The sequence below is a fragment of the Ostrea edulis genome, chromosome 2 (assembly GCF_947568905.1).
Source record: "Ostrea edulis chromosome 2, xbOstEdul1.1, whole genome shotgun sequence".
Classification (NCBI taxonomy): domain Eukaryota; kingdom Metazoa; phylum Mollusca; class Bivalvia; order Ostreida; family Ostreidae; genus Ostrea; species Ostrea edulis.
This window is the reverse complement of record NC_079165.1, coordinates 99,170,253-99,197,811: the sequence shown is the minus strand read 5'-3', so window position 1 is coordinate 99,197,811 and position 27,559 is coordinate 99,170,253. Positions and strand designations below refer to the sequence as shown.

Genomic DNA, 27,559 nt, shown 5'->3' with positions numbered 1-27,559 from the left:
AATTGTGTCGTCACACAACGCAATACTATATCGGGTAAAGCGTTCTAATTCAAAGGTGAATTGCGATAAAAATGTATACAACAAAAAGATTTTTAATTTTTTACCCCCAGCCAAATCCAAACTCAAGTGAAGGTGAAATTGACTCCACAAACTTTAGTAACCCAATGTTTTTCAAAGAGGAGGGTTTAGACACTACCCTACGCAGTGCTCCTGATATAGCAGCCCCTGCTGGGTCAATAACATTGTCACAAAGTGATGTGACACACACAAATGGACATGTGGACTCCTCCATCTAACACAGCAGTTATGTCATCAATGCCTTATTGAATCTTCATTCTGCAAATTGGAACCCAATGGTTGGATGTAAAGATTGTTAGATGTTTATTGCAAGATGAGGAATGAATGTTGCAGTTGACTTTTTTTTAAATTGTGCAGTGTTTGTTTATATGTTTTTGAGAGCAATATTGTATGTGTGCTAACTGAGGATCATCAAGCTTTTGTCTTTGTATATTATTTTTTACTTATATCCAAAATTTTCTTTGTACATGCCAGGTTGTATATTGTTTATCATTGCTTTTGAGAATATAGACAAAAATGCTAATAAAAGTATTGATTAAATATATTTACCAAACTACCGAAAACATTCTTGTAAAACGCTTTTATCTATGATGGCATTGCATTGGATTAAGGTGGTACGAGAGTTTTCAAAATAACATGGTCATACTAACTAACAAACAAACAAAATGTTCATTAATGGATATAATGTATTGTTGATGAAGAAAGGAATATAATAACAACAGTATATTATATGATTTATTTCATAAAACAGTTCCTTGCATATTGGGACTAGAGTACCATACTTTTAAATGTGAATGATTTTATAAGTTCTGTATATGTAGGCATTTCGTAATGAGACAAACATTTTGTCGATTTTGATCAAAGAGGGTAACCAAAGCTCTGTTTATGGTACTGTCAAGTTGGCCCATCTGCTGGAAATTCTCTCACAGTGTTGACTTATCTGCACACCCCATGAAGATGAATAATGATGACTGGTTTTAAAACATTCCTCATGCTTGACAAAGGGAGGGAGAGGAATTGAAGACATCATCAATGGCCTCTGTTAGGACCGTCCTATCTTGTTCTGTATCGCTAGCGGTATACACTCATACAGTGCAAACTGCAAAGATGAAATGCATTTAACAGCGTCAAAGTGCTACAAACATCTTTCCACCTTACTATTGTGAGAAGATGCACAATATAAGAGAGTAACATTCAATTATATGCTGTGAAGCTTTAAGACTGGAAAAACTTACTTCATCTATTTTTCCTTGGAGACCATCATATTTTGGGCAATACCCCAGTGAAATTCCCTCAGGTCGGGATTGGATTTTACCTATACAATACAGAATGTTATATTTGGCATGCTGAATCATAACAAGAGGCCCATGGGCCACAGCGCTCACCAGTCACCTTGGTCCTGAAAGAATTTTTACTCTCTTTATTTCCATGAAAAATTTTGACCCCTTATGAAGATATTTTTCTCTATATTTATGTATCGTGTAGAATTTGATCCCAGAATTTAGCTCTGCCCTAACTCCAAGGGTCCATGATTTGAGAAGAAAAAATAAATTTAATCTACACAATTTGGGAATGTTTGCATATTGATATTTGCAAACATTTATTGATTTAATGTGGCTCTGCTACTCTTGAAAAGAATTTTTTGAATTTTCTTACATATATTCTCTTGTAAAACCCTCATCCCTATTTTAGCTCCACCCTAGTCTCGGGGGCCTTGGTTTGATTAAATATGAATATGTACTAAATGGAATACTTGCACATTAATATGACTAATCATGGCCAGTGGTTTTTGTTGAGAAAATGTTTAAAGATTAATGTTATATATACTGTATATTTCCATTTGAAATTTTGATCCCGTATTATTGCCCCACTCTACCTCCCAGGACCATGATTCAAACAAACTTCAATCTGCACTTCTTGAAGATGATTGCATACTAATCATAGCCTTGCTGTTCTTGAGAAGATTAAATTGTTTCCCCATATAAAATTTTGAATCTATATTGTGGCAAAAACTTACCCCTTGGGCATTGATTTGAAGAAACTTGAATCTGCACTACCTGAGGATGCAGGTATATTAATATGACTTATCCTGGACCAGCTACTCATGAGAATAAAATTTTAAACATTTTCTTAAAATATATTGGTATGTAAGACTTTGATTCCTATTTGAGGCCTCAACTTACTCCACTCTACCCCTTAGTGACATGCATGCATATTGGACAAACTTGAAGCTGTACTCTGAGGGATATGACTAGTTGTGGTCCTGTTGCACTTGAGAAAAAGATTCCCTTTGTATTCGTATGCAAACTTTGATTACCCACATCACCATGATTGGAATAAATTTGAATCTACACTACCTGATGATGCTTGCATATCGACGTGACTAATCAAGGCCATACTGCTCCTGAAAAGATTTTTTCCTACATATCCCCATGTAAAACTTGATCTCTTTTTGTGGCCCCCCTATCCCTCCCCATTTTTGATTTTGAAATATGCACCATATTTTTACTTTTTTCTTAATTATCTCCCCTTCGAAATGGGTTTAACCCTTCATTTTGAATCCCCTTTACCCAAGGATCCTTTATGATAAGTTTGGTTAAAATTGGCCCTGAGGTTCTAGAGAAGTAAAAAACATGTAGGTCACCTGAGTTTACTCCGATGACTTAATAAAAATTAGTAAACTATTGTGTTCTGTGAAATATTTAAGCTATAGTTTATGAATGCTCTACCAAGTTTATCATAGTATTGATTTTTAAAAAGAATTATTTTACTTATTGTGAAACTATTTCTATCAGACAAGCAATATATGAGTGGTAAACTATAGCTAGAATTTGAAGAAGTAATTTGTCATCGATGATATTCCGATTCCTAAACTATATTACTGCAATACACAGTTGTGAACTAAAGTTTGAAGAAAATTATTACATTTCTCGATCATAGCTTCATGTTGTGCAAACCAATTTATATTTGTATCTTAAATGTACAATTCAAAGCTATCGTTGCTTTTGTCTCCTCTGTTAATTATAGATGTGGCGAACTCAAGTTTCGACACCATAGGATCTAAATTTGTGTGGATCATTTTCATTGATTTAGTAAATAGAGATGAGATTTGTTCGTATTCCGTCTCTTTAGAAAAATTTTCACTAGCGTAGAGACATATAAATACCTTTAGGTGAAGTGCCACAAATTTATAACTGCATGACGCACAGTGGTGTACATAGCGAGTACTCTTTATCGTGCCGACGCCTACTGGGTCGTGAGAACTCCGTTTTTATGGTTATACCCCATAAGGTCTATCTTTCACTTTTAGTGCTGGACACTTTGTGAAGGAACAATCACTACCTATGTTAAATGTCTCTTTGAGGCGGGTCCAGGATTAAAAAAAAATCGAGCCCGGGCTTGGATTTCTCGAAACAATCTCAAACTTAAGTTTGAGTTATCTTTTATTTCAGCAGTCAAAATTTGAGTAAAATCTTAAGTCCAAGTTTCCAGGCCTGACCTCTTGGTTGCGAAGCGAGCTCAACTTCTGCATTACATTTCCACCACAATTTTTTGAAAGTAATTTTGAATTCTAAATCTTTTTGTTAATTGACCAATAATGATCGCAAATAATTTTTGAGCTTTTACATTATTTTCCCGTCAGAAATGATATTTTCATCAATATTATTTGCTGAATTGACTGGTTAACCATGTATAATGAAGGAGTAGAAACATTTAACTAAAAACCGTAAACAAAGCTTAGAGTGGTGAAGATATATCTCCGATGTTATTATGACGTCACAATGATGTTTATATCTAAAAAATGTACAATTCTGAAGTATTTTCATCGCCCCTTACGTATTATTAATTTTAACAGCATATGTACTAAAATTACCAGTCATTGGTATAGACGTTTCTTGTCCTCCTTTCCAGTTGTTGACCATTGCGTGCATATTTCTTCCAGTATAAACTAATGTAATTTCATTCCATCCTTGAACCTGTAATTTTAAATGTAAATAAGGATTTAACATTATTATTAGTATTCACAAACATTACAAGATACGAAAGAAATCCCTTACTATTGGTAGAATGAGTTCTCCTGGCTGTCTGCTTCTGTCCGTCAGCAAAGACATCTTCACGTTATTGTCATTGGCTGCAATGTCTATTGATGGTTTGTTACCGTAACAGTTGCCTACCAATGATTGATAGTGAAACGATGCATGAGCTTGACGTTTCTGGCGTACTACATTATCGGTAGATCTTTTCTTCCTCATGAAATCCTCGGCAGCAAATAGCGGGAGCATATCGCCCATCCCATGTCCTCCTCCATAGTATTCCAGGCTGTCGTACATGGAACTTGACCCAGAGCCACCTGCGAAACCATTAGAGATACTTTTCAAAATAGAGTCTAAAGACTCGGTGGATGACCCACCAGAGGAACTTCCGCCTGAATGAGAACCGGACGGACCGCCGAAGAGGATGTTTGACCAGCCTTCCCCGAAAGCTGCGTTCACTCTATGGCCACTGAGGCCTCCTGACGAAGAGACGCTTGAAGATCCCCCTGTCCAAGAAGAACCTAAAACGGGGAGGTAAGAAAGCAAAGCCAAAGTTACATATCAAGCCTGAATATGTACGAAATCTGGTTAATTTGATAACAGTCTACTTCAAAGAATACATGAACATGCATACTTCAATTTCATAAATGTTTATTACAATTAATGTTGTTAGACATAACTGTAGAATGTGTAATTAGAAATTAGTGGTGCTACTTATTTACAAAACCCAATTAAAATTCTGCAATGAAGAGGGTTTTAAAGATGGATCTTTCAACTACTGAACTAGAAAGTGTTTAATTAAAACGCATGTATCTTTGTACCTTAAAGATAGTGAAAAACGAGCAAATTGCTAAATACTATAACAGAATGATTTAAAAACTCTACATCATGTGAAACTTCTATGAAATAGATCCGACACCCCACACTCATGCTTGTAATGTGTAACCCTACACCATACTAGATCTAATCCTGTCCCTTTGCATGTAACCTTTTTACCTGAACCAGCAAAGGGAAAGAGAAGCAGCCACTTCACCCACTCATTGTTGTCGGCATCATGATCGTCATCAATGACGTCCCATCCGCTCTCCGTTAACGAAAGGCGGATTTTGCGATTACTTAGATATCGTAACCAATCATGTTTACAAGAGGAATTAGATAACAGACTTTGCATTTCAGCCATTAAATCAATGTATTCCGAGAGTGATTCAGAAAAGTCCTCGCGGTCGGACCAAACGAGTTTGTCCTTCCACGAGCTTTTCTGTAATTTCATAAGAGAAATGAAGGTTTTCCATAATTTCATGATGTATTTTCGTCCAAAGTTTGTAAACCCATATTTTAAGCCAAACCAGCCTGACGGATAACCGGAGAACAGACGTCTGTGCCAGCCCTCTTCGTCGTACTCCCAATAGTACTTCTTCACTACCGGGTCAAAGGGAAGTTCCCCGTGACCTCCAATGGGCGTGTCGACTATATGTAAATTATCATACTGTGATTACATTGAAAGCAACACGAAACAAAGCATTAATTTCAGATACAAATGGAAAATGTTCATCGTCCAAAACGTACACACAACATTGTTATGATTGCATGCGTATACGTACACATTTTCTGATTGCCCAAACAAAATGCTGCTACTTGATTATTCCAAATTCTCTTTCCCGACATTCTAGTATAACAGACATTCGTGTTCCATCTCTACATTTTACACGTTAGTAGTACTCATGCTTTTAGACGCATCTACATTTTTAAAGCGCAAAGCTGTTCGCGGGCATGAAATGATTCCAACGCTAAAATACACCAGTTCACAAAGCGGGCAATATGTTGAACTCATTCTTACCGGCCCTCCATTTTGAATAGTCCCCTATACCTGCGAACCACCAGTTATACTGGGCTTGTGTGGATGTTGACATCAGCTCATTATATGCAGTGAAGAGCCAATAAACCCACAATTCATTGTCATTGGCATAACCTTGGCCTAATACATCCCATCCTTCAGTTGTGAGAACTATATGATGGTTTTTGTTTTTCATGCAGCGGAACCATGAACGACGCGCACTTGTTATCCCTATAATGCTGCGCATCTCTTTAAGAAGAGAAAAATAGTTTTTATTCTTATTCTTACTCCAGCAAAGGTATTTCTGCCAGCCGTTTCTGCGCACATTATTTCGAGAAATGAACCAGCGCCAAAAACGTGCTATTGTTCTTATTCCGCTTGGCACAAAAGGGATGCGACTGTTCAGTTTCAAACGCGTCGAGTGATGCCACTCTTTGCTGCTAAAAGATTTAAAAAGCCAGAAGAGGAAAGTGTCAGTACTGTCTCTAGTAGATATATTTGCACCACAGAAGCAATCCCATCCGTTGCTTGTGGATGCCACACTGCACTTGCGCGTTCTCAGTAATTCTTTCCACCTCCTTCTTAGTTGACCTTTGATAAGGATATTTCGCATTTCTTGCAAAAGTAAAGCATAATTTACTTTGTTAACGCCTTTAATATTTCGCAGAGTCCATATTAGTTCCCTACCCCATTTCTTCGGAATTTCTTTATTTTGCGCAAGAAATATTTCCCATAGCTTCGCAAGGGACATAATACCATGTAGAGTAAACTTATTTTCTGATGACGTACCGATATATGTTGTAAGATCCGTAATAAACAGCCACTCGATTATCGTCCCTGGCGTTGATGACTCGATGATATCAACCGTCGTCACTAGCCAATAAATAAACCCAGCGATGTCATTACGTGTTCCACCAAGCTCAACTTCCCACCCCACGGTTGTCAGTACGATGTTGTATCCGCTGTTAGCCATAAAGTCGATGAATTGGTTTCTGATAAATTCGTTGTCCAGTAGACGTCTGATTTCTCGGAATAAAAGAAGGTATTCTTGATGACTAACTTCACCATCAATTCTTTTTCTGTTTGTCCAATACATGGCATTTCCCCAAAGAGACTGGTCAATCTGGATTTGTGATATGAATTGTTCCCAAAGTACAGCTAATTTTCGCAATCCTGTTATTGTAAATCCTCGTCCGATGAAACGTTCCCAACTTTGTTTTCCTTGAGTGAAGATCCAATCAACGTCAGTTATCGACGAATTCTCAATACTGTCTACGATATTAAACAACCAGAAAAGGAATGCCGAGGCGTCGTTTGTAGAACCACCCTTGACAATATCCCACCCCTCTGACACTAATACGATATTGTAATTATGTGTGGAAAGGAATTGCAACCACTTATTTCTCATCTTAGTATCTGCTAACACATATCTCATTTCCTTTAAAAGTAAAACATAATTATGAGTTTGTACGGTATCTGTTGGATTTCGTAAAGTCCAGTACAAATATCTTCCCCATGAATTTTTGTCCAAATTAGATTCTGCAATAAACATGTCCCAAAGATTAATCAAAGTCTGAAGTCCATTTTGAGTTATACTTATTCGTAAATTATTCAGTCCTGTACCACTTATTATCCAGCTAAAGTCAGTGCCAGGTCCAGAACTTTCAATTTCATCTACAGTTGCGAAGAGCCATAACATAAAGTCGGCAATATTATTTTGAGATCCGCCTTTAACGACATCCCAACCACTGTGTGTGAGTACGATGTTGTAGTTGCTTCTGGTGAGAAAATTCATCCACTGTTGTCGCATGTAGTCATCTGCAAGGACATGTCGCATTTCTCGAAGTAATAAGATGTAGTCATGTAGCCCTGTTTTTCCCGAGTTTGTACGAAGAGTCCAGAATAGTACATGTCCCCACATGTGGGTGTCGATGCGAGATTGGCTAATAAACCTTGTCCACAAATCAGCAAGAGTCTGTATTCCAGTGCCAGTAATTCCTATTTTCCAATCACTTCCAAATATCCAGTCAAAGTCTGTACCAACATTGGAGCTTTCCATTTCATCTACCACCACGAAAAGCCAAGTTATGAACGCGGCAAGGTCACTGCGCGACCCACCTTTCACTACATCCCAACCGTTATTATTGAGTACAACATTGTAGTTATGTTTTTGTAAGAATTCTTGCCACCTTCTAAGCATGCCTTCGTTAGATAAAACATGTCTCATTTCTCTAAGTAAAAGGAAATAATCTTTGTAGCCTTTGTTACCGCTACGTAATGTCCAAATCAGTGCATTACCCCACACATTTCTATCTAAGGGATTTTCGGCCATAAATAATTGCCACATTTCTGCTAGAGTGGTTATACCATTAGTAGTTATTCCTATACGTCCACCATTGTTCCACCCACCTGGACCAAATATCCACTCGAAACCCAGACCTATATCCCAACCTTCTAGTCCTTCTCCCCCAGGGAACCAGGGCCAGAAAGTGGATGCATTGGTTCCGGATCCATTATTCCTGTTAACATTCTGAGTGAAGAGCCAATACAACCATGCACCTACATCATTTGTGGGTCCACCACGAACAAGCTTCCATCCATTACCGGTACCCACTACGTTGATATTGTACTTTCGCAAAAACTCGAGGAAGTGGCCACGAATAGTATCGTTGCCTAAAACGTTTCTCAATTCGTCAATAAATATGTCCGTCCTCTGTCCGCCTGTTCCTCCCCCAGTGCGAGTCCATGTAAGATGTGGGTGTAAAGAGCCGTCCTGATCCAACTTAGTCTCATACACGTATTCCCTCCAGATGTCTGCTATGTTGTTAAGACCTTCATTCGTGAAACCACCGTGATCAGTTTGTATTTTTCCTCCTCCAAGTACATAGTTCAACCATTCTCCACCCTTTCCACTACGTACTAAATCTTCTATGTACCGGAGAAAATGTGTGTGTGGCTTCTTATGACCTTCTCCACCGCCCGTACTGGTGTAATTTCCAAAAATTGAAACACTAACATTTCTTTTCTTCAAAAAGTCAAACCAAAGATCTTTTATCGTTTGGTTACGCCCGAGTACTCCTTCAATTTCATTCAGAAACTCAATTCCCAAATGCCCATTCTTATCTCCGGTAAAAGTGATTTTAAGGAGATCCTGCCAGTCTCTAGTGTCCATCCCATTTTGATTTACGAATATTCTCCAGAGATCTGCTATAAGTCTTCCCATGTTGTGATCAACATTAAACCCACGAATTTTCCCCCTGTTCCAGTTCTTTTCATTTAAATTGAGTGAATTCAAGAATCGCTGCCAGTTGATCAACGCGTGCTTATGGTTGGTGCCTGTATGGTCTCTGATCCACTTATTCATCCCTTCAATTCGGAGAAGACTATATAAAAGTTTTCTGACTTCTTCGGAACCATGAACATGACCAATTTTCTGCAGGATCTGATTGATCAAACCAGAACCTTCTCCAGAGAATAAAATACGGAGGATCTGAAGAGCGTTGGTGGCATCAGGCATAAATCCTAGGTGGTACAGTAAAGCTTTGAAGTCGGGAGAATTAGCTATCTCTACCATGTGCAGATTCATTTGTTGTGCAGTTGTGGAGCTCATCAGCTTCCGGAACATGCGCATAAGTCTTTGAGCATCCCATCCACCTCCAACTGTAATGTTCCGCGTCCAAGTTTTACTTTGAATGTCGAATCTCCAGTGTGTCTCACCCTTTTCCAAATCAACTACCCTACCTGTCAAATATGAGGGGGAAAAATCAACTTTTCAGATTCTTCATTTTTACAAATATGATAGGGAATAGATATATTATATATGGTGTCCGGATAGGGCCATTTGCGAAAGCGTGACTGCGCGTTAGTCACAACACGCCGTCACGCCAACAAGCAACGCGCCTTCGCGCTCTCACGACAACAAGCAACGCGCCTTCGCGCTCTCACGCTAACAAGCAACGCGCCTTCGTGCAGACAAGCAACGCGACTTCGCACTCTCACGACAACAAGCAACGCGCCTTCGCGCAGACAAGCAACGCTGCGCGAAGGCGTAATGCTTGTTGGCGTGAGAGCGCGAAGGCGCGTTGCTTGTTGTCGTGAGAGCGCGAAGGCGTGTTGCTTGTCTGCGCGAAGGCGCGTTGCTTCTTGGCGTGAGAGCGCGAAGGCGTGTTGCTTGTCTGCGCGAAGGCGCGTTGCTTGTTGGCGTGAGAGCGCGAAGGCGCGTTGCTTGTTGGCGTGACGGCGTGTTGTGACTAACGCGCAGTCACGCTTTTGCAAATGGCCCTATCCGGACACCATAATTATAGATGAATTAAGAAGTCACAAAATAGATAATAATGAAGTTAGATTAACATTTTCAAATATGTAATCATTCATCTTGTGACATTTTTTTCAAACATGTAATATTTCCTCTTGTGACAAAGACATCATACCTGCGTGGTCTAAACTATCTGGCCATCTGTCAAATTTGAACTTGAAGCTAATTAGAAGCTTGTCTCCGAGAGTAACATCCGCAAATTTGTAAAGGGTCAGAGCACTGTTTCCAGTGAAATGAGCACTACCAAATGAAGTCATAGTGACATTCCTTGCTAATACTGCAGTGTTTGATCCAGATTTATCTTTCAAATCAACGTCGAATGGTAGATATGCTGAAGCCCTACATTGATCTGTTGAGAAAATAAACTTCTTAAGATTTGCTATATAAGCTTATACAGATTTACTGTTTCTCATGTGGAAGAATTACTATTCATATAATGCATTCATTTTCACATGGTGATTTCAATCTATTTACCTCCAGGTAGCACAGGAATTAGACCATCCATGTCGGGAATACATGTACAGTATTCTTTGCTAAACATTGTACCCGGGGCACAGCGACGCACTACTTTCTGTTGTGGTACGTCATCGATGAAGAACCTTCGATCCCAGTGTGCCTGTTTCTTGCATGCTTTAAAAAGAAAAATGACTTCAAATACTCGAATCAATAGGTATACATGTACTTTTATTTTTATAATTTAGTAATACTTACATGTGTAAATTCTTCCGCCATTAGGGGGGCAAGGTTCATTACATGCCAATCCTCGCATACAACCCATTCCTTCCACGTAATGGGATCCAGGGGCGCAACATGAACCAATGCTGTGGCTGGTGACACAAACCCAGTACGCACGACAACCATGCTCGGTCATTCCGTACGTGAATCCATTCGGGGCGTGTAAACAGGGGTCTGAAATTGCCGAAGAAAAAATTTCATTTCCTTCAACTTTTTGTAAAGAGTGCAATGATGTCGATATCTCGTATCTTTGATTTATGATTGTTGATTTATTTTCATACTTACCCATTGGACAATGAACATGTATGGATGGTCTGCACTTCAGTTCATCCTGCTTCCAGAACTCCCCGAATGGACAATCTTTTACAACACCATGAACATAACCATTCTCCTCCCAACATTGCACGTACTTGCTGCAGTCTCCGGGGAAAAAGTTAAACCCTGTTCCTTTGTCATACAGACAACCGGCACATAAACCTACAAGGAATGGGACAAGGAAATTCGAAATAGAAATTTCATATACTGATAGAAAAAAATGAATGCAAGATTTTACCTATACTTACTCGTGAAATTGTGTGACGGATGCGGCGGGCGTGGAGTGACAGGTATCTGAATCTCTGGGTAAATTCGAAAGACAAAATAAATTATATTCCTAAACATTATTACAAACGTCTACAAATTCAACAGGTTACATAATCTTGGGAATATATCTTTTTTTTCCCCAATATGTTCAAACCGTTATTAACCTGCTCAAATCGGTATAAAATTATGAAATCAATCAAGTAATGGGTGAATCAATCGTACCCTCACAGATCAGATGACGAAGGTTTGGTAGGAGAGAGTCCAGACTTTTTGTGTTTGGGGTTAGAAGGACATGTTTTTCACTGGTGGCTGTTTTCAGCAACTCATTCCTATCTACTAAATTCCCAATTCCGACAGTAAACAGTTTGACTCCTTCTGTTTTTGCCAAGTCCGTTTCGGCCATTGAGAGGCTTGGAGATGATGTTGGTTCATTTGTTATCATTACTCCAATCTTTGGCGCCGATGGCCTTCCTTGTTCCCGGAACATTTGCCGCATTAGTTTCATACCTTATGTTGTAAATGCAATAAACACATTTTTCAGTTTAAATCGAAATGAAACACCGTTATATCTTTAATACCAAAAAATGAGTAATGAAACAAACCTTCAGCCACATTAGACCCAGCAGCTGTTGGTTTCATCAGAGAGTTGAAATAATTCTGCAGCGTGAACTTGTCCTTGTAGGGCTGTAAACCCACATGATCACCAATGGCATTGCCGTAGACCAGGAGGCCGTAGTGGTGGGAACTTGGACTGACATACATGTTGTTGACCATTCTGCTGAGGAAGCGTTGGCTATCCTTCCAGCTTTCGTCGTTCGTAGCTCGTGAACCTTGCAGCATGAATACTATTTCAGCTGGCACATCACAGCCCGCGACTACAATAAACAGTTAGAGAATCTTCATTTTTTGGTGTAAATTTTAGTCCATTGTCTCATTCTGTTCTCTACGATAGACTGTATAACCTCTTTGATTGACTAACAAGCATTCAATGACTTTTTCAATGCGTTTTTGTCTTCATAAAGTCATTGAGGATGAACACTTGTGTAATGTTACTTTCACAAACATCAAAGTACCAGTTTTTCATGGGTAAATTCCATTAGAATTATATATTAAAAAGAACATGGAGAACAAATATGTGGTATTTTCCCCGTTGGTACGGTTCTCCGAAAGATGAGTACCCTTTTAACAAACAAGATCTACAATTTATGTCAATGCTTCTCATCGGCTCGGATATAAATTAGCGCGAAGAGGTCATTCCTGTGGAAAGACACAGGAGTATCCGAATGAAACGAAAGAGTCCGTGCGGGTGACCACAATACCTTCTCGCATACAACCACATACCAATCCCCAGGATCGAACTCGGGTTGCAGCGTTGAGAAGCACTATGCTGACCGGACATCCAAGTACCTTATTTCGATTGTGAAAAGGTTAAGATAACGAACAGTGATCAATCTCATAACTCCTTTGAAGAATTAAAATTAAGAATTGGGGAACACGGACTCCTGGATATACCAGAGGTGGGATCAGGTGCCTAAGAGCAGTAAACATCCCTGTCGACCTGTCACATTCCACATGTATGAGCCCTATATCTTGATCAGATAAACGGAGTAATCCGAAGTCATAATTCAGGTAAACAGAGTAATCCGTAGCCATAATCAGTGTGTAAAGAACGGTCTACAAATTGGTATGAAACATGTCTGACAGCATTTACCCTAAAGATAGGTTGTATTGGTAAAGTAGAGCTAGAATACATCGATATAGCGAGCATATAATTTGCGAAATGCTGACTTTAAACGACACTGTTGAAACCCTTGTGAGATCAACCTGTTTGTCAGTAGCCTGCCTCGACCCTTGTGAGTTCAACTTGTCTGTCAGTGGCCTGCCTCGATTTAAAAACTGATCATACGCAGAACATGCTCCTGCGTATAAAATCAGTAGGGAGACATAAACACCATATGCAGGTAATAATGAAATAATGCTACATAAATATATCAAAAGCCATCATCTTGATTTGATTATTCTATTAAATCAAATCACGGTGATAGATAGACCTAACCACGATTTTGATTTCAAAAAACCAAACTCTACCTAGATTTATCGTTCCTTACTCTTGCATATACCTCTGTCAATACCCCGAGGGTTTTTTTCAAATGCTCAAGTAAAATTGGTTTCGACTTCAGTTACAAAACTTTACGTAAGCAAATCATTATTAAAGCAATGTCACGTCTTTCTGTGACACAAAAAGCATTGCATTGAAACGTGGATATTGTTCGATTACACTGTATGGGTAAATATGCACTGTAAGGGAATATGTTGCTTGTCCTGTACTAAACTGAAATTTCATCAACTAGTTCCTGAATTAGTTGTACGATTTTGCGCTTTTAAGCAACATGACATACATGCTAAGTATTTCATCTTGTCAATAATTCTAACAATTATGAAGCAGGCTGGTCCTTCGGCTGTCTCCCCCTTGAAAAATGGTGCTACGTCACTATTTTTTTTAAATTTCAAGAAACTAGAATGAAGTCGCTTGGATCATAGAGTTCATCCCCCTTTGTTTTTGAAAAAAATTTGATGTTTGTGTTTCAAAACTTGACGTCTTACTATCATTCACCAATATTTGAATAATCTATAATTAGACAATACATTGTTTTCGTGTCACTTAACAGGGGCTATGTCATGACATTCATTTCCTTATCAGGCATTTTACAAGAAATACTTCTGAACTTATTTATAGCTCTTTTGACGGACCGTTTGATATTTCTACGACACATGTAGTTCTGCTATTTCGCATTGTTTGATGCGATATTGACATTGTTTCAGGACGTTAAAAGTGGCCTCCCCCATTGTAATCTTCTGTTCGCAATGTAACAGTCGTGTGCTCCAGAGATAGAATTGTAAAATGTGTTGTTTAAAGACTACTCGTTTCTTATTTGACATCTTATTTGTGCATTTCATATTTCGATGGTCAATAAACCGATATCAAATATTGTAAAATACTTCTACCCCCGATCCCTATTTCTATATGTCTACGATTAAGTGAAAAAAAGTGATGAAACTGTAAACACCAAACGCTGATGATTGGTTTGTTTTCATGACACGATGATACGAGATAAAGTACGGTCTTCAGAACATGATGCTGGTAAATTAAGTAACAGTTGTCTTCAGAACAAGATGCTGGTAAATAAAGTAACAGTTGTCTTCAGAACATGATGATAGTAGATAAAGTATCAGTTGTCTTCAGAACATGATGCTGGTAAATTAAGTAACAGTTGTCTTCAGAACAAGATGCTGGTAAATTAAGTAACAGTTGTCTTCAGGACAAGATGCTGGTAAATTAAGTAACAGTTGTCTTCAAAACAAGATGCTGGTAAATTAAGTAACAGTTGTCTTCAGAACAAGATGCCGGTAAATTAAGTAACAGTTGTCTTCAGAACAAGATGCTGGTAAATTAAGTAACAGTTGTCTTCAGAACAAGATGCTGGTAAATTAAGTAACAGTTGTCTTCAGAACAAGATGCTGGTAAATTAAGTAACAGTTGTCTTCAGAACAAGATGCTGGTAAATTAAGTAACAGTTGTCTTCAGAACAAGATGCTGGTAAATTAAGTAACAGTTGTCTTCAGAACATGATGCTGGTAAATTAAGTAACGGTTGTCTTCAGAACATGATGCTGGTAAATTAAGTAACAGTTGTCTTCAGAACAAGATGATAGTAGATAAAGTAACAGCTGGCACTTCGTATTATTGACTAACAGAAATTTTATGTCTGATTAAAACAAATTGAAGCTTTAAAATGAACTTTACCAAAATCTGGGAACTCATTGAAGTTTCAAAATTAAACGCATTTCAATTAATAAAAAAATCTTTTTGAATATAATTTTTTTCACTTCCTGACATTGAAAATGGGCAATTTAAATATGGCACCGTCATTTTAAAAGTTACGACATGCGCATAGACTTTGAAACCTTACAATATAGCATTCTTGCCCAACTAATTTCAGCATTCAATATATATAACTAGAATCTATTTGGATAAATTTCCAATACTGTAGGTCCGTTGCTTTTGACATATATTTTCGTTAACCAAACTGCACACTATATATTGGTATATCTTGGTGACCCTTTGACGACTATACTAAATAAACTGTTCCATCGTCTGATTAAGTTATAAATGTACACTGTCAACAATACTTCCATCATACAACCTTGTAAATCCAGCTGTCATTGCAAAACAAACAAATAAAACATTATCATCAGTTTTCAGAGTGTAGTGTTAAGACATTTTCAGTGCACTAGCAGCCTACCCACATCTACTGCAGCAGTACATGTACTTACTAGGTTCCAGCGTGGGCAGGGGTGTGGTGGTGGTCACCGGAGGAGTGGTAGTAATCACTGAAAATAAAGTATACACCTCAGAAGTATTCATAATGTCTTATTTAAGGTATTCAATGTATAACGATCATATTTCATATCTAGTAAATGGATGGTGGAATTTTTGTAACCATGGTATCAATTTGAAAGGTTCCACCAGAGGAATTTTCTAAATTTTGTTTACTCCTTGATTTATTTCACCTGGAAATTTACATTAAAGTCTATGGGAAAAGCATGTTTTATTAAAATACATGTAGTTTTAAAAGAAATTATATTTTAATACAAATCATTAGGCAGAAAGTTACATACACTTTCTTTTTATGAAGATATGAAATAAAATTAATCATTTACCGCAACATGTCTAGAAAAATAGATTTTTCTTAATTTTTACAAAGGACAGATAAGTCTCAAGTGCAAAAAGGTCAACTTCTAATCATTTACCAGTCATGTCATTTTCATCTACTTCACAATAAGCATTTATTTTGACTTAAATCCTTCAAAATTGTTCATTGTCCTTTCGTTATAAATTTAAAACCAATCTAATTCAGTCAAATATAATTCTCCAATCAATATTCAATTTAATTTGAAAGAGCAAAATATAAAAAAAAAAAAAAACCCATATCATTTGACTGTGTTGATACGAAATTAACCCAAGGATGGATTTCATATCTTCATACATTGTCTTTCGATGAACCCGGGAGGCATTTCGCACATACAATGTAGTGTAACCTGCGTTCTGCGGAACATCAATCTAGAAAGAGGCAGGGCCAGCTCTGCATCACTGCTGACCGATCTGACCTTTGGCACCTCGCTGACAATGACTAATATCTGACATGTTAGACTGTGACGTTGTCATCTCTCTACGCTGGGCGTAGCTGGATTCCTGCCCAGAGCCTCTACTTCCTTGACACAGTCATCCGGGCATTCGTTATTTACCCGCCAATTTATCAGTCACGGCTTATGACATTGTCCCTTCAAGCACAGCTAACTCATACTTTGATAATCTAATTTGAGAAACGTTTACGCAACATCACAGGACATTAAGAGGCTAGTAATTACATTTAAGTGTGTTAATCATGAAGACGGAAGTGCTCGGAGTAATTTTAAGAAATATAAATATCTGCAGTATCTGCGCAGTGGACATCAAATTTAAAACTATAAACTCCGTATTACATGCACCATCTCCAGGTTTTATGCACTAATTTACTCAGGACAGCATGAAAGAAATGACATTTATTGAGTTAATTCGAGACATTAATCATCAGAAACACAAGGTATACGTGTTCAACTCCTGGTTATGAAGTATGGACATGATTTCATCAATTGATAATATAACAAATGGCTTGAATGATTCTGTAATTGTTAATGAGATATTAACATTAAATGAAAACATACGTTTGGAGAACGGTAAAGTAAATTCTATCCAAGAATTAAACTGAAATTAGCGTTAAGGAATACCTGCGTTTTTTAAAAGTTGATAAGAAATTTGGTTATGGTTACATTTAATATGCAATCCTTACCCTCAAAATGACCGTGTGAATGTTTCTATTTATAGGATGGCTCTACTGTCGAATAAGGGCGACTGCATTTATATAAAACACTTACCTTGACAAATCAAATCTCTGATAGCAATGATTATCTGTTGCAAAGCAGCAAAGTCTGATACTTCAAAGAGTTTCCTCTCGTTTGTAGCGATCTGTCGGAGTTCATCTCTGAAGATCTGGGTGCCGACGCCAACTGCGATTACGACTATTCCTTCTCGTTTGGCCAGTTCCGCTTCCGCTATGGTTTCACTTGGCCTGGTGGATCGACCATCAGTAACGATAACCATGACTTTGGGAGCGTTGGGTCGACCTTGAATTCTGAAGTATTCTCTCATTTTTTTTATACCTCTTGCCGTGTTTGTACCAACTTTAGGTTGTTTCAAATTCCTTGCTAGAATTGTTAGCAAGGTTTTCGGTTTGAAAGGTATGAAGGGAATAGTTTGACCAATCAAGGTGCTGTACACTATCACGCTGGCGTGAATTGTGTCTGGACCAATGTCAAGGTTGTTGATTAGATTGGCTGCAAAATTTTTCTCTTTAACCCAGCCACGGTCATCAATGCTGTCGGAGCCGTCCAATAGAATACCAATATCGGCAGGAACATTGCAAATCAGACCTGGATGAAGCAATCTTAATTTAGAATATCCGAAACATAAACATATAACTAAAAATTGTTCTGTAACGTCTCAGCGACGATAAGAATAATAATAAAAGTGCTAAAATAATTGTCTATTTGTTTTATAGTATACCATCAGGTGGTGGCACCCTGGATGGCGGAGGTGTGGGCATTTCCGTTGTTGTCGTTGTAGTAGTGGTGGTTTTTATCTCTGAAATCAGGAATTATGTAAAACCGCATAAAACATCCTTACTTTCGATAACTATTTCTATGTATTCATGATCTGTTTGCGATTTCAACGACCCAAGTTCGTAGTATTGTCATACCTTGACAGATCAAGTCCCTCATAGTGCTAATAATCTGTCCTAGCCTACTGAAATCTCGGACTTCAAACGCCTGCTGCGGAGTGGACGCTAGCTGCCGCAGTTCGTCTTGAAAGATTTCTGTTCCTACCCCAATGGCTATCATTGTAATACCCTCAGCCTTGGCCAGCCTCGCCTCTCTAATAGTCTCTTGTGGTCTAGTGGATCGGCCGTCGGTAATGACAACCGCTAGTTTTGGCGCAAACCGCCGGCCCTCCTCCACCATCATTCTCCTGACTCGTTGTATTCCTCTGGCGGTATTAGTACCTATTTTAGGGTGTTTCAGACTCTTTGCAAGGATTTTCAGGAGAGGTTTGCCCTTTGCTGGTTGTAGGCCAACGATGTCTCCAATCATGGTGGAAAAAACAATCATCCCCACATGAATAGCTTCTGGACTGATTTCGAAGTTGTCAATCATGTTGGCGACGAACGCTTTCTGCCGGATGAAATCGGCGTCACTGATACTGTCACTTCCGTCCATTAGGAAAACTATGTCTCCTGGGACATTACAAACCATATCTATGAAAAATAAAGGAACGAAATTTTATGTAAACAAATGTGTTGTTTTGAAACTTCTAACGGAGTTCGTATACTACATACACTTGTTTGGAGCAATACACGCCACTAATTGACTACATGTAATTTAACTTGTCATGTACGTGTTGACAATTGAAATTTGTTATCAATGAAAGGCACTTGTAAATTCTAGTGTACAAATGGCATGCGTTCTGCATCTTTCATGCTTGTGGTCATGCAACTCACTAGTTAGTATAAAAACTAGAGTAGTTTTTACAACAAGTTATATTCAAATTTTTTATCGATGATCAGTAAAGATCGAAAGTTGATTTATCTATAAGTTTCTGTTGATTCTATACGTACAGTAGTAGATTTGTAGAAGTAAGATATCTAAAGACCTTTAGGTGACATTACATAACTAAGAACAAGAGTGATGATCTTAGGAGTTGTAGTAAGATTTAAGACTAACCTTTAGGTGGTGGTACATAAATTGGAGCCAGAGTGGGGATCTTAGGAGTCGTTGTAGTGGTAGTAGTGGTAGTTATAACTGAAACGTGAAACTTGACGGTTGAAATGATGCATAAGAAAGAATACGCGGTGTAGTATTAAGAAGGCATACACTCATACCAAACTGACCTTGACACACCATGTTCCTAATCTCTGTGACTAGTGTTATCAGAGTCCCGAACGTGGGCGAGGTAAAGACTTTGCTAGGTTTGGAGGCGATGCTCCTGAGTTCGTCCTTAAACATATGACCTCCAACCCCTACCGCCATGACCTTTATCCCCTCGTTCTTAGCAGCATTAGCCTGTTGTTTAGTGCCCCTTGGATTGTCTGAACTTCCGTCTGTGATGACGATGGCAATTTTCGGAACACCCGGCCTTCCGTCCATGCGGAACTTCTCTCTCACATACTCGATTCCTTTAGCTGTATTAGTGCTAGCTTTAGGGTGATTCAGAGCACCGGCTAGAAGTTTGAGCATGTTTTTGTCCTTGAACGAGTTGAGTCCTATATGATCACCAATCCTGGAGCTGTAAACAACCATTCCGAGGTGAATGGCGTCCCGGGCGATATCAAAATTATCGATCAGAAGTTGAACGAACTCTTTCATTTTGATCCAGTCTCGATCTTGGATTGAATCAGAGCCGTCTAGTAAGATCATGATGTCGGCCGGCACATAACAATTTAATGCTGAAATGGTTAAAACAGTAAATTGGTGAATTGATATATTAATGAATTCTAGTTAGAGGCTTCCTTATCAATTAACAGTAACTATAGAAGTATTCAATATTTGGAATGAATATACAGTATCGTATTTATATTTATTACAAAATATTCAAAATCATTTTGGAAGATGTTTGTACAATTTGCAGATAATTTTACTATGTTTATCAGAATTTAATTTTAATGAATTCTGTAATATTCTTCCCCACTTCGTTCGTCCGAATGCAATTTGCAAAATCTAAAGTTAACCCTAACGTATCATACGAAAAAATGTTACATTTTGCAAATATGTAAACCTTTACACTACTAGTACATTTATATCTCCCCTCTCCACGCATGAATCACCTTCAGCCATACACCTAATACCTGTAGTGGGCAAACTTAGAGTACTACGACGCCTCGTTATTTATACCCCTAAATCCTGACCCACCCGAAAACCTACTCAAAATTCTAACTCAAAGAATCAGAATACTCGTTACTGTATAATTTGTAGTGAGAAACTTTCAAAATACTACACGCAGTCTTTGGGATACACTGTATTTTGCAGCCGGAATTTTATTCCTGAAGAAATTTTAATTAGCACATTACTACCAGTAGTATTCTCTTTCATTTTATTTTCCATCAAATTCTTTGAAAATATATGATATTGAATACATAAGTCCCAGAAATGTTTATGACTTTGAATATTTGTATGGTAATTCAGATATTTATTGTGTAAAATTTCTCAAAAATTTAAGTACAAAAAGGTCACAACCAATACAAAATGAGATGTTATGAAATTCTTCGTTATAAGGTTGGTTAAATTTGATAGGTTTACTTATTTCTAGTACATCAGTTATGGAGATTTATACATGCTAATTATAACAATGGTATGCATGTATTTGAAACAGGTAAATGCTACATCTTTAGTGCAAAAAGGTCAACTGCCATCTGCATCCTTAATGAGCACATAAACCCCAATTTTTTAAAATATGATTTTGTTATTGGACAATTACTGTGAAAAATATTGAGGAGGGGAGGGGGTAGTCACCCAATATATCTTTATCTCCACGCTAAAAAATAACAAATAATGACATTGTCAAAAAAGAGGGGGTGCCCCCTTCCCCCTGATTCTATGTACCTCAGCTACATTAAATTTCGTGTTGCATACACCAATGACTGATTCATACATATTCCTAGATAAATTACTGTATGTACTGCTTTCTTACATTGAAGGTAGGCATTGTGGACGAAAAGGCACATCAGTGCCAGTAAAATCGGCAGACGCATGCTTCAGGGACCACTGAAAGAGATGTGAAACGTTCATGTCAGGAAAATCTATTAAGTGACGACAATAAAAAGTGAACTCGGATAATTATCAGCCACAAAACACAATATCTGCACTTCTGTTTCTGAAAATGAACTAACATGTTTACTTCCACTTAATGTTTGATTTTTAATGCTGGTTTGTGATTTGCAGTGCGTCATACAAATTGTCCACTCAGCAGCAGTTGACAAGAACATGGGACTTTGTGTGATCAAACTCGCACACGTGATATAATTGGGAATGACAACCGAAAAAATATCACAAAATTAAGCAATTTGTCAACAGACCACAAGTTCACAACTCTAATTGGCGAAATCAAATTCAAGAAATGGTCATTAAAATCATCATGTTATACAAGGCAACCCCGGACGTTCGCCTATGGTTTTTATACCGTTGTCATTTACCTTTCCTTCTGGATAATTAAGCTGCTATGTCTCTTGCCTACGTTTATCTGTTGAAATGTTAATATCTTTTTGTGTTCATACCCTCAAAAATGTTTTTGTTTATGCGTTCAGTTTACACATCTATATTATGATGCATACATACTGAGGAATTCAGTTTCCACCTATCCTGTATACACGATTAATTCGTCCACCGTGAAGAGTGACCGTCCCTGCCCATTAACCATTATCAATCCGTCACCCTTAGTGTTACACTATCACGCTTAAATCTTCCTAAACTCCTCGTAAATGCCAAATTAAGGGACGGTCGCAAAAATTAATAAACACATCAAAAACCATATATGGTGGCTTCAAATACCTGATCAGCGTTAAAATGGAATTACATATTCATGTTATAATAATGTTAATTGTCTTTCTATGATTTATATATTGTACATACTCTCCTCTTTAGCTTAGTCTACAATACATTCCATATTACTAAATCTTAAAACCTACTACGGTGTGTTTCCAGTCAACATTAAAAGTAAGATGCACGCTCAACAATTTTCAGATATTCCGAACATTGCTACATTCATAATTAATTAAATCTATGTTTTCAAACTATCGCACATTTTGCATTCTACATTTACATCGAAATATATTTTGTACAGATATTTAAATGGTAGCTTTGATCCCTAACGATATTTAACAAAACCAATATCAGATATACATGTACAATACATTAATATATATCAACTACCGTCTCACCACCAAAAAATTGAACGTGGGCGATTTTAGATGAAAGACTTTGTAAATTACGATAACTTTCACAGGTTGAAGAAGAGTTCCATTTTATAATGTTTTGTCCATTTTTGATAGTTTAGTGTTCTTTTCTGGTATTCTTTTTTCTCTTCGTCTTATTTTGACTACAGTGTATATCCTGCTCTGCCTTATGAATACGTTATTCTAAGGTTATTGTAGAAATATTTACACCTTTCTCCTTCTCAGATTGTCAGCACCTGTATAAAAACTAAACCTCAGATCGTTTCTTATGTTAACATTTGAAAACTCATACCGAGATTTAAGTTTTGTAGTCACACGGTCAATTCGATTTGTTTTTGAAATATGCAATTCCTTAATGATATCATTGTCGTAAAAAATCTTTAACAACAACATCACTCTTACTCCATAATTCAAAAAGGTTTTTCCATTTCATGATTAACTTTCATCCATTTTGTTTGGTTTTATACATGTGACATTTCTCTTTACCGTGGCCAGTATATATACATAAACACTTTACAGCTTTTTTCTGTCACTTTATTACCTTGTATTTCTTTGTGCATCTTTGTTATAGTTTCAAATAGTACACATTCTGTTTTATCAATGTTTATTATTTAGAGAATTCATGTACAGCATTAATAGTATGTACATGTAATATGGGTGTGTCATCTTTTACGGCTACAGTTAATTCAACATCATCGATCTCATTGGCCTTCATGCCAATTCCTCTGATAACTGAATTGTTTTGAATTTTCAACGCTAGATATCGTAGATATTTTTTTTTTAAATCACTGAGTGTTGGTAAATACATAATTTACAAAATAAGATCATTATACTTAGCTGTCTATTAAAATGATTACGTAAACTCTCAAGAAGAATCTGTCGAAATTAGAATCGCAAATCATCTTTACCTTTTTCTCCATATCCACTTGCACATGATGATAAAAGGACGTTTTGTGAAAGAAAGACAACTTATTTAGCTTAACAACAGTAACCAAGAATTCCAATATTAGGTTTTCCGAAATTCTGGAAAATACCTGTAGCATTGCTTAAATCCATTCCACAAAACACAGAAACACACACACTTCTCCGCCATAATAAAAACACAACAAACTTAAAACAAATGAAAGCCCCTACCTGTGTGTCAATAAGCTGTTTAACACGACATGAAACCTGTTGGTCTGCGCAGCACTTCCTTTGTAATGTCGAGCAATCTACGGTATGGGCTTATACAAAGCCCAATGTTCAGAGAAAGAAAGTTTTTACTTTGATGATAAGTTTTTGGCTTTGGGGGCAGCAAATTATTTATGCTGACAGATTCAGCATCGCCGGGAGCAGCCAGTCGTGTCCTGTATAGGTGCACTGCGTCTCACACCAGAGGAGTTTAATAAATGAGCGACTGGATGCTGCTCGTGGTCCGTACTGAAGAGGTTCGCGTGAGGTAAGACGGAATCAATTGAAAAAGAACTCTCCGGACAGTGGAGGTGATTAATGATGCTCGTCACTTTTACTGATGTCAACTGACAAGTTTTGTGTTATTAATTGATTACATATGTTATGATTTATGACCGTTATAAATTTAAAACATCATTGTCCACCGCGCTCTGCTGCAATGTTGCCGTGTTATAGTGGACGTTGTCACTCATTCGGTTTTCTCTCGGAGTTGGTATTCTTGTTTCGATGTGGACTATGGCAACCTTGAGTTCAAAATCAACATTACAGACTGAATATACTGTATTTACATATAGGTAGACTTAAGACATTGTGCAGTATTGTTCTTGTACAGTAAATACTTTAAAGACAGTCCCATAGATAGTTAGAACACCTGAAGTAAATTTGTTCAAAATAAAGAGTCTTGAATCATCTTTTAGTTCACATTAACATTTCTATATATCTGACCAGGCGCCATGGCTCAGTGGTTAAAGCGTTCGTTTCGTGTTCCAGAGGTCGTGGATTCGAGTATTGTTATTACTTTGACCGCATTCAACGTAGAACGTAAAATTAGGCAGGCCTAAAGTGGTTGCTTCTTCTCCATAGCCTTCGGTATTTAGAAGTGAGAGTTGCAAGTCTTTCGAATGAGACATATGGTCAACAGGACATGCTTACTCCTCCTAGACACCTGAGCCCACCTCTGGTGTGTCCAGGGGTCCGGGTCTTCGGGTGAGACCTTAAAAACCTAGGTCCCGTGTCGCCGCAGACGCTGGCACGATAAAAAAAAAAAACCTCACCGCTACGGCTCGTCATGCATACTTTGTGACGTCTCAGTATGAGTAAGAAATTCCCGAAGGGACGCAAGACAAATAAACAAAGGGTCTCTATATACCACAGAGTCCAGACGAGGCTCAAAATTAACCTTTCAATAAATCTACTTAGTGTACCTTACTAATTTTAGATTTTGGGAGTTCAAGGAGTTTATTTGTCAACCAGGTGTCGTGTTCAAATTGACTTTCTCAATACCTAGTCAGTAAAGGAAGATAGAATCACAAGTACGTACATATGTAAATAGCCTCACCATTTCCATTTTGTGTCTCGAAAGTCTATTTTGCTTTGTTCTAGGTCTCCGGGCAATCTGAAGAGAAATATTCTGTAGGCATTGGTTAGAACTGAAACTTACACAAACTAATACAGGCATTAATTAGATTTGAAACTTGCCATAGATTATTTTTAAAGAAGTGGTATTCGGGTCCAGTACTCTGCGGCCGAAAATGATCTTCTGCTGGTAGTTCTAGTTTGAATATATATATGTACTTCATCCTATTTTTGTACAATTTGATCAGGCAGAAATAACACCATATTTGTACATATTGCTTCTTAAGCAGTGTGTCCATAAAATCGGTTATGGAAAAGGTTTTAAAGAAGTGTTCAATTAAACATTATGCTAGTTCTAGACCCACTTACATGTATGTAGATATGAATGCTATTCAAATGAAATCAAAACCAGAGAATATAATTATGTTCTGTGTGCTTCATCAACTCTTACCCACTCCCCCTACCTGGTAAAACGTTTCAAGAACATGCATGAAGCATTTTCTCCATTTTTATACCAAAAATAGAGAATGTTTCAAGAATATCATATCCATTCTTATACCCAAATATCTGTATTTTCTCTTTAAATCTCCTGTGGGGATCCGGGTTAGAATAGGTCCTCAATACCCCTATCTTGTCGTAAGAGGCGAATGAATGGGACGGTCCTTCGGATGAGATCGCAAAAACCGAAGTCCCGTGTCACAGCAGGTGTGACACGATAAAGAACTCTCTCTCTACTCAAATGCCGTAAGGGCCGCGCATAGGCCTAAATTTTGCAGCTCTTCACCGGCAATGGTGACGTCTCCATGTGAGTAAAACATTCTCGAGAATCAATCAATCTCTTTAAATCTGGTCGGATATAAAGTTCAAAAAGTGTTTATCATATCTACTTGATAAAAAATAATATGTCTACTTCAACGGCTAGAAATTTCGACAGAAATGAAAGTAGGATGTATATAGTTATAAGAAATGGATTTTATTTTTGAAATTACATGAGGGTATGAACTGCAACGCTTCACTCCGACATACTTTTCATGACGCTTCATGAAGTATGCTGGTGTACAGGCAAATTTTGACTCCCATAGAATAATGACCGGGGGTCATTTTTCGTCGTCGAAAAATGACCCCCTAGCCGTAGAAAAATTGGATAATTTTGTAGAAAGAAGACCCAGGGGTCATTATTTTGCGTGTCATACCTGAAAAAGAATGCCTCCCCCCCCCCGCCGTAGAAAAATGACCCCCCTCCCTTTCTTAGCAGATTGATTTATTCTAAAGTTGATACGGGTTTTCAGGTCATTATTTGCCTAGGGTTATCGTTCCTACTGCTCCTCTTATCAAATTTATTCCATGTGTAAATTTTTTTTCACGGTTAATAAAATAAAAGTAAGAACTATAGTCCATTAAATTTGAGGAAAACCCACTATAGGTTCTATGACCAATTACAACTGGAAAAAAACCCCGCATATTTCATGGACGGATCCAGGGAATTTTCAAAAAGGGGTTCTACCATAAATTTTAGTTTTCAAAAGGGGAGTTCCATTCTCAAAATGTGTTATTTTTACCCCATTAAGCAACATTTTGTAACGATAGGCAGAGGTACAACCTATAAAACCTCCACACCTCCCTCTGAATCTACCAATGTATCTATGCTATCTATTTACATGTATAGATCTTGTGTAATCAAACACACATAAACAAGAACTGCGTCTAAATACAATACTTCTTGTGTCACAGAGAGGCGTGAAACCTTCTTAAAACGGATGAATTGACATACATTTTTTGCAACTGAAGTCAATAGCTTATTTTATTTACGCATCATTATCGTTTTTCAAGAATTTTGAAAAATGAGTAAGTGTTGATAGAGGTATTAGTGAGTATGCGAACGATAACTTTGGGTAGACTATAGCATTTCACTGGATAATTTATGCCTATCAGAGGTGTAGGACAAGGGGACGGTGGCACGTGCCCACTCACTTTTGGAAGATGGGGGGGGGGGGGGGGGGGGGGGCACAAGTGGGTTTGTGCCCCCTCACTTTTTTAACACAAAATTAACATAGATTGATTAGATGAGAATATACCACGGTTAAAAAAAATACTCAATTCTAATATGCAGGTTCTCAGCACTCAAAGCATTATTTCTTGCATGTACAAAACCTATTCTCTCTGTACTACATTTTTTTGACCGAGTTACGTTTTAAACCGTCATAAAATTGTTAGTTACAAGAAAAATGTTCTCACGGTGAAAATAGTTATATCTCATTTATGTTAGAAGGGGATCCCCCCATTGCAATGTTCAAAAATGCAGTATGTCGTACACAGTACAGGGGAGTAGGGGAAGGTACAGCTGGGGCACATGC

The 27,559-nt window shown here is 37.7% G+C and overlaps 3 protein-coding genes across 3 annotated transcripts in view; 1 reads left to right on the top strand and 2 right to left on the bottom strand.

Moving 5' to 3' along the window:
* Positions 1 to 1,036, top strand: part of LOC125680796 (low-density lipoprotein receptor-related protein 2-like) — a 64,085-nt gene extending 63,049 nt beyond the window's left edge. Inside the window, exon 75 of the mRNA XM_048920569.2 lies at positions 111 to 1,036. Coding sequence (XP_048776526.2) covers positions 111 to 296 — 186 coding nt within the window. The 3' untranslated portion in view covers positions 297 to 1,036. The remainder of the gene's footprint in view (positions 1 to 110) is intronic.
* On the bottom strand, positions 800 to 23,890 carry LOC125680784 (uncharacterized). Its single transcript, XM_056155716.1, has 20 exons — positions 23,814 to 23,890; positions 21,419 to 21,492; positions 19,623 to 20,177; positions 19,456 to 19,533; positions 18,435 to 18,989; positions 18,242 to 18,319; positions 17,554 to 18,108; positions 15,913 to 15,969; positions 12,181 to 12,453; positions 11,801 to 12,085; positions 11,560 to 11,613; positions 11,282 to 11,473; positions 10,973 to 11,170; positions 10,736 to 10,891; positions 10,377 to 10,610; positions 6,736 to 9,687; positions 4,137 to 4,633; positions 3,953 to 4,055; positions 1,314 to 1,393; positions 800 to 1,177 (listed from the first exon to the last, which is right to left on the bottom strand). The coding sequence occupies exons 2-20, from the start codon at positions 21,477 to 21,479 to the stop codon at positions 1,121 to 1,123; spliced, it is 7,020 nt and encodes a 2,339-aa protein (XP_056011691.1). The 5' UTR covers positions 21,480 to 21,492; positions 23,814 to 23,890; the 3' UTR covers positions 800 to 1,120.
* On the bottom strand, positions 4,653 to 5,936 carry LOC130052012 (uncharacterized). The gene is made up of 2 exons (XM_056155717.1): positions 5,714 to 5,936; positions 4,653 to 5,579 (listed from the first exon to the last, which is right to left on the bottom strand). Exons 1-2 carry the CDS (start codon positions 5,775 to 5,777, stop codon positions 4,999 to 5,001), a joined length of 645 nt encoding a protein of 214 aa, XP_056011692.1. The 5' UTR covers positions 5,778 to 5,936; the 3' UTR covers positions 4,653 to 4,998.
* Positions 23,891 to 27,559: the final 3,669 nt, after the last annotated feature.